Source organism: Artibeus jamaicensis, unplaced genomic scaffold (genome assembly GCF_021234435.1).
Source record: "Artibeus jamaicensis isolate MK-2021 breed Jamaican fruit bat unplaced genomic scaffold, CSHL_Jam_final scaffold_916, whole genome shotgun sequence".
In the NCBI taxonomy this organism is placed as follows: domain Eukaryota; kingdom Metazoa; phylum Chordata; class Mammalia; order Chiroptera; family Phyllostomidae; genus Artibeus; species Artibeus jamaicensis.
Window position 1 is genome coordinate 23,578,693 of NW_026522059.1, and position 14,737 is coordinate 23,593,429.

The 14,737-nt window shown below is 36.6% G+C and overlaps 1 protein-coding gene across 2 annotated transcripts in view; it reads right to left on the reverse strand.

Moving 5' to 3' along the window:
• The window catches only part of ZFPM2 (zinc finger protein, FOG family member 2), a 443,641-nt gene that overhangs the window by 219,956 nt on the left and 208,948 nt on the right, over positions 1–14,737 (reverse strand). For both annotated transcript variants that reach the window (XM_037133398.2, XM_037133397.2), the window contains one exon: positions 4,762–4,880. In XM_037133398.2, coding sequence (XP_036989293.2) covers positions 4,762–4,880 — 119 coding nt within the window. The remainder of the gene's footprint in view (positions 1–4,761; positions 4,881–14,737) is intronic.

Below are 14,737 nucleotides of genomic sequence, written 5' to 3' on the forward strand. Positions count from 1 at the left end.
GTAACCGGGCAGCCAAGTAGAGTGGACTGGACTAAGCATGCCTGAACAATAACTTCACTGTACTAGTCAGTGGGGGCTACAGACACTGTTGAGTGAGCATGTGTACTATGTGGCTGTCACATTCAAAGTGACTGAGTGATTAGGGCAATGAATGCGCATCAAATTTTGCATTAAGCTTGAACATTCTCCCACAGAAACAATTCGGATGATTCACAAGGCTACAGCTATGTGACGGGCAGCTTCATCATGACGATGTGCAGTTTCTTTTTGTGAAACATCAAATTACCCAGATGACTCAGTCCCCTTACAGCCCTGACTTCTGGTTTTCCCCAGGACTAATATTACCTTTGAAAGGAAAGAGATTTCAGACTGCCAGTGAGATTCAGGAAAACAAAACGGGGCAGCAGACGGTGACTGGGAAACTGCATGAGGTCCCAAGGTGCCTACTTTGAAGGGGACTAAGGCATCATTGTCCTATGTACAATGTTTCTTGTACCTTGTATCTTCTTCAATAAATGCCTCTCTTTTTCATAGCACATGGCTGGATGCCTTCTGGACAGATACTGTGTATACATATATGTATGTGTGTGTTCTGTTTCAACTTGTTCTACTCTCTACTTGTCCTGTTTCTCTGGAGAAACCTGACTAACACAGTCCTTGCAAATAGCCAAATTTAGGCATGTAAAATCACCAAACACCAAAGGTCTACAATTTTACTTGTTTAATTTAGAGTCTTTTTGGTTTTAAACTTGATAAATTATAATAGGTTCATTTCAATGGGAAACTGAACAGTAAGAATAGTTAATATTTATTGACACATATCCTGCTTCATTTAGTCTTCACAATAATATTACCTTTAAGCTAGGCAATATTATTATCTTTATGTTACAGATAAAATTTCTCAGACAGTATTTGATTGCAACATGAGTTCTAGAGTCACACTAGGTTGACCCTGGGCTAGTTATTAAATTTCCCAAAGCATCAGTTTTCTTCACTGTAACAAAAGAGATAAATGCTATCTTCTTGTGTACTTGTGTAAGAATTAAATGAGATATAAAACATGTAAAACACTTTCACCTATATCTGGCCCAATGAAAATATTAACTATACGTTGCTATTATTAAGCCATTAAAGCATGAAGTATTTAACAAGATAATGAGGTGCGGACAAAAGATTATTTTTTTAATGTTCCAAGTATTATATGATTCCAATAATAAGTTCTTGTCAGTGCTCTTGGTCTGGTGTTTCCATATCACATATATGGAACATTTCTGGAAATGTTCTCTACACACCCAAATGCCTGGTCTACAAAGGCATCCTGCAGAAGGTGGCATATTGCTAATGCACTTGAAGATGGGAACTTGAAAGATATAAAAAGGATATGACATCTGGCATGATGACTCAATTAATTGCAGTGTTGGATTAATTAGTGTGCTGAATCTCCTGGGCCAACACCATGAGTCAGGCCAACATCACGGTGATATTACATTGGCTGGTGAATAAATAATTTATAAGAATGTGCTAAGACCAAACTGATGCAAGTTGGGTGAGGAAGGATTAGCGGGCTAGATATTTTATAATAAGAAAAATTTATCTTCATGATATAAAATACATGTTAAAGTGCTGTCCACATTATAAAGAGGAATAAAACTGCAGAAGTCTTGGAATTAACTAATAACTTCTTAAATATACTGTAAAATATCACAACACATGTTTTGCCCAAAGTCAGATAAAAGAAGACATCCCTCCAATCAGTGATATTTTGTCCCAGGGATTTTTATAAATTGAGAATCCTGGTGAAAAATTCCCCCACAATCTTATCACGCTCAAATCACATCACAGGTGCTGCCAAAGAGGCAGTGTTGCATGGTGTCTAAAACCACAGATTCTGGAAGCAAAAGCCTTGAGCTTTCATTTCCTTATTTTTTAAATACAATTAAGGAAGTCACAGGCTTGTTTTGAGGATACAGTGTCTGGAAAAGCACACATTCTACCTACTGCATACTCCCAGACACAAAGGTGAGGGAATTCTGAAAAACAATGCCATTGCAGTAGAAAATTATTTTTAAAGCATAATTTAGTGGAATAATTAAGTTTTTTCAGTAGAAAAATGCTATAGTTAAAGGAAATAACATGAATTACCATATTTTTAGGACTATACAAGGCACCAGACCATAAGATGCACCTAGGTTTTAGAGGAGGAAAGTAGGAAAAAAATTTTGAAGCAAAAAATGTAAAATATTTAGTAACCTGTGATCCCATTCCCCTGCCACCACCCACCCTCAGTGAGACACATAAGCTACATTCGGACTATAAGATACACCCCTCTTTTCCTCCCAAATTTGGGGAGGAAAAGGTAGTCTTATAGTCTGAAAAATATGGTATGTATAAATCCAAAGACAAAAGAAGAAAACTAGGATGTTAAGATTGTTTTCTACAAAGAACTATTACCCACTACTGGTTTTTGATACCCTAATGAATATCATACACTTCAAAGAGTATCAGAAATTCTGAAAACTTCATATCTAAAAAAGAAAACCCTTTCAGAAATACAAAACATGGCATAAAGTAGGTTTAGAGTGGTACAGAAATATAAAAAATGCAGAATATCATCAGTCAAAAAATAGGAAATTATTTCACCGACAAATTAAACTTTCACAGATAGATTTTCCATGCATCCCAAATTAGCATATGCTGAAAAATGTATAAAAGTACCATTCTACATATATACAGATAATGGCACAAGACTAATGGAAAACTGCATTTTTCCTATAGATATTATCTTGAAATAGTAAAGGGAAGAATGTTCATCTCGTGCATCAGCGGCAGGTGCTGCTTTGGCGACAGTGCGCCGTGGAAGATTCGTCAGAGGGACCACTGAAGGTGGTCCCGGGGTCCGATCCGTGCTGATAAAGAAGATAAATATCTTCTGGCCTAAAACATTTTTTTAAACAATTTGAGGGAATGAATAGAGACCCTCAGATAAATGGGTTTAAAATAACATTTAACTCAACCTTTGTGGTTTAGACAATTTCATCCTTCTTGAATTTGCTTGAGTAATCAGCAAGTTAATATTGCTCTCTCAAAGGAATCAACAGAACAGTTTATTAATATACCTCAACCAACCAAAACCTTCAGTGTGGGGGGGCCACAACCTCAAAACCTTTGTGAAGTAGATGCACTGAACCACCAAGAGTTAAACTGCCCAGATCATTAAATATTTAGCCTAGCCTACCAACTTGTTTCTTAAATGCATGTAAAATCCCCCCATCCTTCTATGGATAAAACACAGATTAGGAAGTAAAAAAGCACAACCCTAGCACCTCACATGTTAATTAAAAGTTTGGTGACATAAATATTTCCAATTTATTCCAGTCATTACTTTGAGCTGAACCAATAACCTCTGTCTCATCTGCATGACATGGAGTAAGCAAAGATCCACACATATCAGTTTATTTCATGTAATAACTTGAACAAGAAATTTTCTTTATATAATAAACTGAAGAAGAAATGCAATGTTGGGGAGTCAAGTACATTTGTCAAATGTAGTCTAGGAGTTTTTATGTCCCTGCAGTGTAGACAGAGTCATTTGCTAGTCACGAGTCCCTTCCTACATAAACAGAGTTTAGAGAGAATATAATTTCTGGATCTCCTAGAGAATATAAAACATTTTCCTCCCCAAGTGTCACCATGTGCATTACCACATAATAGGAGAGGTCCTAATGTTCTAATCACCAGAGCCTGGGTTATTATATAACATGGCGAAGGAGAATTAAAGAAGTAGAGGGAATTAAAGTTGCTAATTAGCTGACCTTAAAATAGATTCGCCTTGATTACCCAGGTGGGTCCAATGTAATCACAAAGTTCTTAAATGTGGAAGAAGAAGACAGAAGAGTCGAAGTCAAAGTGTGCACTTGAGAAAGACTCTATCAGCCACTGCTGCCTTTGAAGATGGAAGGGGACCCTACAGCAAGGCTTGTGGGCAGCCTGGAGAGGCTGGGAAAGCTAAGAACACAGCTTCTCCCCTACAGACTCCCGAAAGGAGTTTAATTCTACAGACATCTTGATTTTTAGCCCGGTGAGATCATTCCAGACTTCAAATCTCTAGAACAGCAAGATGATACATTTGAATTGTTTAATCCACAAAGCCTGTGGCAAATCTGTTATAGCAGCAGTAAGAAACTAATATATCCGATTAAGAAATGAAGCTCAAATGTAACAAACATCCCATCTTTCTATTACTTTTAAAACTATCTAATTAATGAGTTGTCTGTATAACTTTACCTACAGGTAGACTTTCTGATCTCAGAACTTTTTAAAAAAGTTAATGGTAGACAAGAATGTGACTCATTCATCCTTGCTTTTATAGCCACAAACAGTATTACCAAGGAATAACAAGGTTGTTTATTTCTTGCTCTTCATGTAAACCTGTAGTGTATGACAATTAATATGTGTCATCTTTAAAATAAAAGCATTTGTATATATTATTAAGTGTGAATAGTATTAGCCTGGCTCAGCAGATAAAGCAACAACCTTATAAATTACCTTACTAAACAACCATTTAGTATGATTAACCTGTTTCGTTCTAAATTCTGCCTGTATTACTGTCAGAGACAAACCACTTGGACAATATCCAAGTTTTGTGTCCATGAAAAAGAAAAAAAATACTGTTATTTTTAGTAATTTCACGGGGAAGCAAACAGAGATAATTTCTGAGCGATGACAAAATATCGAGTCAACCATGTGAGAATATCCACGTACCAAGGAATTATTATTCAGGTCCATCTTCCCAGCAAATGGGCCCCAGGTTGTTCCCACGGGAAGTTGCTGCCGACTCTGAATTTTTCGTTCCCCATCTTTCTGAAATACCTCCAGCTCTCCTGCAAAGAATGGAAACGAGAGGTGTTTAGAGCATTTCCACTTGTGCTTTAACAGCAGCCACCTCTTTCTGTGTGTTTGCTTTATATCCATAATATTCCCAGCACTCACAAAAAGAGAATTAATTATGCTTGCCTGAAAAACAACCAATCTTATTATCCCAAGAGGAAAATAAAACTTGTCCTTATAATTGTATCCAAATTTAGTCCCATTTTTTCTTGCACCTTTTCACACACATCATCTACTGAAGTCAATTCTATTTAGCAAGTCCTTAAAAACCAGAAATAACATGTCTTCAAAATGCATTGATCCAATACCAAAACAGATAGACAAGAAACATTAGGATAATGACTTAGAGTTAAAATTCTTATATGTGATCACCAGTGTAAGTAAAAAAATGGAATTAAAGACATATGCCTTAAGCAGTAACTTTATGGTAATTATTCAAGACGTGTTCAACAGCATCAGGAGAGTTTTAAAGCACTTGATAATTTTCTGAAATTTTACTAGTTTTAATGAATAAAGTGTTTATGTGTACAGAAAGTACAGCTGTATGTTTTCCCAAGTGAAAAATGCTTGATCAAAGTCATTTATTATATATGTGGTACTACTGTAGGTAAGATAAGATTCTATGTTACCGAAAGAATTTGGACAAAAACACTCACAAAAGAGCCACTTTAGGATGTTCCTTCCCTTTCTCCCAAATATACTCTGCTTTCTCGTCAGATCGTATATATCTTTTGCCTTTTATCAAATAAATACTTTGGAGAAATAGGAAGTAAAGACAGCATACACACTGGTATAAAGCAGAAACTGAAATTCCTCAAATGCTTGCCTAAGAAATGAATTAATAAAAAATCCAGGGGGGCTTGAAAACTTCAAAGAATAATCATCAGCCAAAATGTTTTGGGGGAAATAAACAAAAAAAAATCTCGATCAGAAATTGGGACCTCTTTCTTTCAATAATTAAAATAATTAAATCAATGATATTTATGCCTTGACAGTATTACCATACCATATTATACCAAAATTTTATACTTTAAAACATTCATCTTAATCATATATTAGTTTTTTAAACTACTATTTCTTCTTAGCCTGCTCAGTGGCAGATGTGAAAAGGGGAAGGTGTAGAATAGGACGAAGTGTAAGTGAAAATCCATAGAGAGTAGAAAGTTGAGAAAATTTTTAAATAGAATAGAATGTGTTCAGTAATTAAATTTTCTAAATGATATGTAAGTCATGGTAGGTAACACATTATGAAAACTTTGCCTTAACCTGGCCTTAGTTGCTTTTCAAATCAACTACTGTCTTTAAACATGAACACCCAATCTTGATGTCTTCAAAAGCAATATCATTAACCTGAGTTCAATTATATCTCTTTATATCTCTGTGTTTGTGTCACTTCTTTTAAAAAGTTAAAATAACCAATAATTACACTTCACGTTTGTATGATTACTTATCCCAAAAGCCAAAATCAAGGTATATAAACCATAAACATTTAAAATATTGTATAATGGTTAAATTGTGTCTATTATAAAACCTAAATATATCTATATTTGAACAAGAACACATGATGAAAATAATTCTATATTCAAAGTAAAAAATTTTAATTTAGTCTTACACCTCTGTGTTCCCTCCTCACACTCCATTCCTCTTCCAATTGTCAAATATGCTCAACACGGAAGACCCCATTAAATTCATTAAATTAAGATTGGTACACACATGCCCAACCTTTTCTCATTGTGGTGTATCAGTAGCTCACATGATTGGCAACAAGGAAATGGACCCAGAAAGATTCAATATGTTTTATTGAGCTTCTGAAATATAGCTTTAGAAATAGTATATTTACATTAAATAACACATTAATGCTTAATTATCAAATCACAATGCTTATTCAAAATCAGGGGAAAGTGGAATGATAAAAACTTGGTTTTGTATGTGGAATAACCATGCCTGAGATTGGCCCTGAAATTGTTTTCCATCCTCGTACAATCTTTTTTATTAATGCAGTGGAATCAGAGGCCCTGTATGGAGACATCCTCAAAGACGGTGCACAAATGACAATCTGTTGTGATGTCAGAATGAAATCATTGGGAAATGTCCCTCAGTGTAGGCACAGTCATGTGATAATGCAGTTATTTAAATCTTTAGAATATTTCTTCTACTAGCAAAGAAACTCTTATTTTTATCTGATAGAAGTTCTTAGCATTTTCAAACATACTTACTTACATTTTAAATAATTTCTGTACAATTTACCATTTAAAGATAAAATATATTTCTATTCCTTAGCTTAACACAAGTTAAGAATGTTCTTTTCTACATAACGATGATGTCCAAATAATTTGCTTATTTTTACACACTAAAAGAAATAGTCATGTCACATTTAAGTGACAGAGAAATCATGAGAATCTTTGAAAACCCTCTTAAAAAGTAATTCAACCTCTCTTTCTGCCACTGACATTTTCATTTGAAAAGGGTTCAGACTCAGTCTATAGTGACTTCTTATCTATACCTGTGGATTTACAAGAAAGTCTGTCTTTTAATGGATTAAGAATTACAAACTTAGGGCAGATCATAAAGTGATAACCAAGGATCTCTAAAGTTTTTGAGGTGTCTTCTACTATGCATTAAAAATTTAAGGAGACCACAAATATTTTTATGAGCTCTTACAGATCACTGTAACAGAAAGTCTAGTAACTGTGCAAGCTGGCCAGTCAATCCTTTCAACTTTATTAGACAAGCAGAACACCCCAGTTTCCTTTCTTGCTTGTCAAGAAGTAATTTCAAGGTTTGGGGAAAATCCTTTCTGTTGCTGAAATAGTTAAATAAAAACGTTTATTTATTAACATTGGTGGGAAGGAGGGAAAGGGTTGTCAGCAGGGAACATGTATAAAGGACCCATGGACAAAGGCAATGGGGGGCAAGGATTGACTGTGGGAGGTGGGGGTGGGGAGGTGGGGGTGGGGAGGGCAGGGGAGAGTAATGAGGGGGAAATGGGGACAATTGTAATTGAACAACAATAAAAAAAGAAAAACAATAGCATTATAGAACTACAAACTAATAGAAAATTATTAGCATTTAGATACTATAAGGCTACATGGGTTAATGACAGTAAAAGAAATAAGACATATAAATGGAAGATATATTTAACTTCCATATTGCTTAACATATAATATTGTTAAGTGTTTCAATTACTAATAAGTGTCATAAAATAGAAGACACATTACTGTATTACTTCTAAAAGTAAGAAGATTGATTTTTAGCCTCAACAATATCTAATAACGAAATGAATGGCCTTGAATATGTGAAATCTTTTCTGAGTCTTTGGTTTATGATGGTTAAACAGGGGTTTGTACTCACTTGCCATTTGGTTATCATGACACCATGACTTTCCTCCCCCAGATACGACATGTTATGATGAATAGGATGAAAGAGTACTGGGCTGACACTCAAAGACTCAGATTCTAGGACCACTTTATCATAAAATAAATGATAGACTTGAAAAGATCAGAGATATCAAAATCAAGAAAGAAAAGCTCAGTTATTATTTGATTTGTTTGTTTCTTTTTGTTACATTCATTAGTTTATTCATTCATTCCTTCTTCTTTTTGAAATTTAATTAATTAATGTATTTTTAGAGAGAGGGGAAGGGAAGGAGAAAGAGGAAGAGAAAGAGATAAACATCAATGTGTGGTTGCTTCTCACACACACCCTGCTGGGGACTGGACAGCAACCCAGGCATGTGCCCTGATTGGGAATCAAACCAGTGACCCCTTGGCTCACAGGCCAGCACTCAATCCACTGAGTTATACCAGCCAGGACATTTATTCTACTACTACATATTGGGTAGCTATCTATAAAATACCAGATAGTGGGTTACACTCAGGCATATGGTAAAAAAAAAATCTAGACCCTAGATAAATTTCAGAAATTGAAATCCATAAGGCTTGGGAAGTAGAAGCTATAGAAATTAGTGATTGTTCAGATTTTACAAGTTAAGGAAGGGAACAGCAGATACTTGATGTTCAAGTATCTGGCTTGGGCAAGAGGACCAATGGGCATGTACCTGTTAAAATTGGGAACACACAACAAAAATAATTTAGGGGTAAGATAAAGAGTTATAATTTGCAAATGTTGAAGTAGATGAGGTTGTAAGAAAAACAACAGGTCATTTCTGGATGAGGAGGTATGAGCCTGGAGTTCAGGAGCAAGGTCATGGCCAGAATGCTTAGTATGGGCATTTATTCATTAAAAATGAGTATATAGCAATAAAAGCCATAAGATTGTTGACCTAGAAAAGCATGTATAATGATAAAATAAGATAACCTAGGATGGGGTTCTGAGGATCTTCAAAAGGCAGAGTGATGAAGGAACAGGCAAAGAAAATTAAGAAGTACAAAATAATAGGAAAGAAATTTAATGTAGTACCATAGGCGATGGGTTGATTGAGAATTTAAAGGAGAAGGAATCAATCAAGTAATCTGAAAATTTATGAAAGTAAGGACAGACTAGAAAGGTACCTTTTGAAGTGATGAACAGCCTAGGTATCTGGAGTGCAAGGATTTTTGTGGAATGGGAGGTTGGAACACAGATGGGAAGAGAGTAAAAAATGAACTAGAAAAGAGTCAATGGGAGATGTCAGGTGTTCCTGAGAAAGTTCCTTAATCCTTTGTTCTTCACTTGTGCATAAAAAATAGGAATTATATTACCATATGGCTGCTATCAGAATTAATTCAGATAACATATATAAAGTACCTAATAAATATTTCCTGCTTCACCCAAATGAAATCAAAGCATTTTAAGAGTATGTTCACACATTTCCATCATCACATCTAACCTTCACCCAGGTCTGCGGTCACATTCTCTCTTTAACACTGAATTTTATCAGTTCAGATGTCGATGACCAATCAACCTCAGGGCACTGAACTCCAATTCAGGCTCCAAATCCCTATCCGGAGAAACTTGTTGAAACTGCCCTTTCCTTGTGTCACTCATTTGTGCAACTTTCTTCAGCAGCTCCTCTTGGATCATCCCAACTTGAACTTCTATGGCTGAATAATCAGTTTCACAACATTTCTGTTCTACTCCCTGCAATACATCCCTCTTTCCTCTAGTCAGGGAAGTCTTCACTGTGCCTTCCTCATCCTCTCCAGTTTAACCCCCACACCTCTCCAAGAACTGTCCCTGCTACCAGGCAAACACCGTCCTCCTGGTCCCTTGATGTAACTTCCCTGAAGTCCAGAAAACACTGAGTTCTCCTTCCCTAATCCTCCAATGATATCATAGTCCAATATCACACAGTTTCACATTAATTATTTCGTAGCGGTGTTCCCTTGGTAACTTCTTCCACTTCAACAGAAGTAAAACCATCTTGAGTATACTACACATATATTTTTATTCCTACTTGTTCTCTAGTAATTCATATGGGTTGTGACATGCAGTAATTGCAAAACACCAATTGAGTAGAGCTGACTGGATAAGATTTTCATAGCATCATAAACTCAATTTGGGTACCGTAAAAGTTGATTTTAAAGCCAAAATGTGTCTTACTATGTATCTTCTCTTTGAACTACAACAATCATATGTTTCATTTGTTCAGTATTTTATTACAGTAACACATTACCTCATTTGTGAAATACGAAGCAGGATGAAAAATATTTTTTCCATGTCCAGTTCATATTCTTGCAGTGATTCCTCAGAAAAGAAAACTTCCTTTTTTTAAACCTGCTGTGTAAGTGTACACAAAATATTTGAGACATATAAGATGGACTAATCAATTTTGGCAAAAGATAATATTGTTAGTGCTGAGGGCTGTTTCTCTTATCTTCTTGATAATGCATACTTTTAAAAGTCTGTGATTACTCAAAGACTTATGATAGCTTCAGTTTAAAAAGTCCTAAAAAAAAAAAGTCCTAAGTCAGAAATCCCTACCAAACATACTGCAGCTTTTAAGATATCACCCTACTTTTTTTTTCCCTCAAAGAAATTTACTGGTGGGAAGAAATACTTAAAATCATGAGAGATACTCAAATCTTTTTTTCACTGAAGGTACGTACTATCAAGTATCATTTTGTTTCTTTTTAATAGGGTCCTTTTGATGGCTCTTTAGAAAGCAAAGTATGTGAAAACTGCAGCACACCAAAGGGGAACAGACACATGTGGGCCTTTTAGCATAGTTATCAGCAATCACGCTTCAACTGGGTTTGGCATTAAGTTGATGACATAAATGTATGTGGTATTTACAGAACATCCCTTAACTCCAGGCTCAGATTTCACAGGACGTGGCTGCAAGTAAATGAGATGACAGAAGATCATATTTCATTTGCTGAAAATAAATTTTGGGTTGGTTTGAACTTGCTTTTACACATATATATATATGTATGTATATATATATGTGTGTATATGTAAAACCAAATTTTAAAGCAGACCACATGAATTAGTTAGGGCCTCCTGTAGTGGAAGGCTATAGCGTCAGAACCCATATTTATATTTTCTCCGTGGTTGGAAAACATTATACATCATGGTATCAAACATGGACAGCCCTGAAGTCATGCTGAGTTCAAAAAGCGCTCAAAGATTCTAAAAATCTCAAAACGAGTTCAAAGTCAGCCAAGGTGGCTAAAGTATGGCAGAGCTCTTGCTATTTTATGGTTTAACCATTTGACAGCTGCCTGCCAGATACGTACGAGGGTTATATGATCATTTGACTGCTGATTATCTTCACAGCCAAACGGCAGTCTTGCCACTCCGTGTTTCCTCGGGCATCAGTAACAGCATGTCTCATCTGCATCTGAAGACACGCAGTGCTGTTTACGTGATGCTATGCCGATCCATCTCTAAGTGTGGTTTGGCAAGGAAACAACAGTTCTTGGTTAGTGGCTAAAAATCGCCTTACAGGGATACCTTTTCTAATTTTCCTTCTCAGTTTTTGAGTCATACAGTCATAACACACACTAAACTATCATTCTGAACATAAACTTGAAATATGACATTCCCTATACAAGTACTCCAGTCAAACCCTGATAAATCAGGCTGGCCACGCAGTGATCTTATCCCTTCTGACTCTTTAATAAATCGAACCTTGTAAGTTCCTACTGTTGGAAGTTGTCACTAAATGAAATTGTGACCTTATCCGGCACATGAACTTATCCTGCTGACAACTACATTTATTGTGTGGATAAGAAAGTGGGAAAAAAGAAGAAATAATAAAGAAAAAAATGAGATATTTGATAATTTTGATCTCAGCCATATGTAACTCTAACAGATGGGATCTTTTTGATGTTCCATTAATGATTTGCCAAAGATGAGCCTCTCCTTAGAGAAAAATGCTCACCCTCGGTAAGTGCTGGGGGCACTGCAGATGGTATTAAAAGTGCATGAAGAGGTACTGGGTGACAGCAGCGAATCAGAAGCTATTAGTGTAACACAAAGAGCCCCGAATTAGCCTGTAATTGCACTGGATAAGGTAACATAATGGTGGAGGCAAAATAGAAACATCCTCTTTTCTGTGCCAGGCGTTCGGGGCCTGCAAACTCTGAAAGGAGACCCTGAAATTGTCTGAACCCCAGAGCCAGTTAAATCACTGCATTTCTTTAGAATGCAAAGTACACCCATTGCCTATTGTCTCCAAAAAGTTATAGAAATCAGCGCGTGTGGCTTCGTTTAAGAAGCAAAGCAACACACACATGCTACTTGAATCCTGGCGTGTATTAAAAACCCTGGGACCTTTTACCTTATTACTCTGGCTAACCTTAAAAGATTCATGAATGGGTATTCTTTCTAACCTAAGGCCCACGAATACCCACAAATTATCATTTTCGATATAGGGAAATGAAAGATAAAATATGGCTCTAGGTAGTAATATTATTGGGAATAAAATAGAAAATTCAGAATAAAAAAAAAAAACACCACAATCTAAAGTACAGAAGGCCATAATCTGCATAATCACCTGCAAAATAAATGTTGTATGTAGAGATCATGTTGGAGTTTGGAGAAAGAAATTACATATTCTGCCCCTGCCTCTATGGTTTATTTGCATGAATAACCAAAAAAAAAATCCCCAGCTCATACCAGGTACCTGAAAATACTCATCTGGAGTCTGACTAGCTTTTGAGAATGTTTGGAAAAGTCACTGGAGGGAGAAGCTGCAGCTTTTGGACACAGTGTAGTCACTGAAGGAGGAGCCGGAGTCTTTTGCTCGAGATTCCTGGCCCAGTGTGTTTCTCCGCTGCCGGAAACCCTACCTGACCTTCCAGACAACACTCCTCATCACGGCTGACCCAGCACCACTTCCTGATTCCAATCTTGAGACACAGAGGGAGTGAATGGCCATGGAAGAATTGTCACGGATGTCAGAGGGCTGGGATAGCAGACACAGGAAACAGCGGGGGGGGGGGGGACAGCCAGAAGTCAGTCTACTGGTGGGAGGGCCACAGAGGGGTCACCGTCTGCACAGCACTGGTCAGGGAAGGCTTGTTTTCTCCAGGAGGAGAAACTCCAAAGGGAAAGACTATGGGTAAAAATCAACCCCAGATCCTGTTTGACAATACAGAAGCAAGGAACACCTGTTAAAGAACATTTAATAACGACCATCAAGGGACCTCATTGATACTTATGGTTCTAAATTTTAAGCAACGCTTACTTTTGTCTCTTAGAATTGCCAGATTTCTCATAGGTTACATTTATTAATTTACAAGAAGATAGCAGGCGCACACTGAAACTTTCACAGGTCATTGCTGAGTTTACTGATGTACAAGGTGCTTCTTTAGCTCCACATCTGTAAGAAAGCCAGATACAGTCACTTTCTCATGGTCAGATGATATAGATGGAGATGACAGAAAATACACTGACCAGTTTTAATTGGTAAACATGATTACACATCAATTGTGTTTAGAATCAGTTTTGCCAGGAAGGAAAGGTCTATAAAACCCTCTACTTGGGAGTGGGAGGGGAACTTTTTGGGTCACAACATGTGATCCAAAATTCACCACAAAGTGAGTTTAAATTCACCACAAGGTATGTTTAAACCTTCCCATCCTTTGAAGGCTCTCTGTCACTTCCTGCTAAATACATCCCTGATTCGTACAGTCTCTCCTTACCAGAAGTTCAGAGGTGGTCTCTCCTTTTGAACTCCCACAATATTTGATTTTTAACTCTAGTATTTTTCATTATTTTCTTCCTACGCATGCTGATTTGTGTGTATTTATTAGCTCTCTTCATGGGGCTTTCTAGATACCCCACAATGCTATACCTGGCAGAGCTGCGGAAAACTATGTGTGTGTATGTATATGTGTTCATTACTTTGGGTTAAAGAAGGTATTTAAATCAATCAATTTGTACATTTATACTTTTTCAGAAACTTCATTTTTTTATCTTCACCCAAGGACATTTTTCAATTCTTTTAGAGAGAGAGAAGGGTGAGACAAAAGGAGAGAAAGAAACATGGATGCAAGAGAAAAGCAACGATCAATGGCCTCCTACACACACCCAGACCAGGAATCAAACTTGCAGTCTGCAACCCAGGTACCTGCCTTGACAAGAACTGAACCCCAACCTTTTGTTTACTGGATGTTGCTCCCACCACTGGAGCCACACCAGCCAGAACTACCTTTTCACTCCATAACGCACATTTCAATCCTTACTTCCCTGAAAAGAAAGCAGAGAGAGTAGGTATAATTTTCACCACTTTACCGTAGTTGTTGGGCTGGACTCAAAGCTAAAGAAGCTTACTTAAGTTAACAAAATTAGTAGTGGAACTAGGACTCCTACCCTGGTTTTCTGACACTCTCGTGCTCATTTGACTTTATCAAACTGCCTCTTTAAAAAAAATTTTAACAACCTAACTAGGTGGAACGATTGA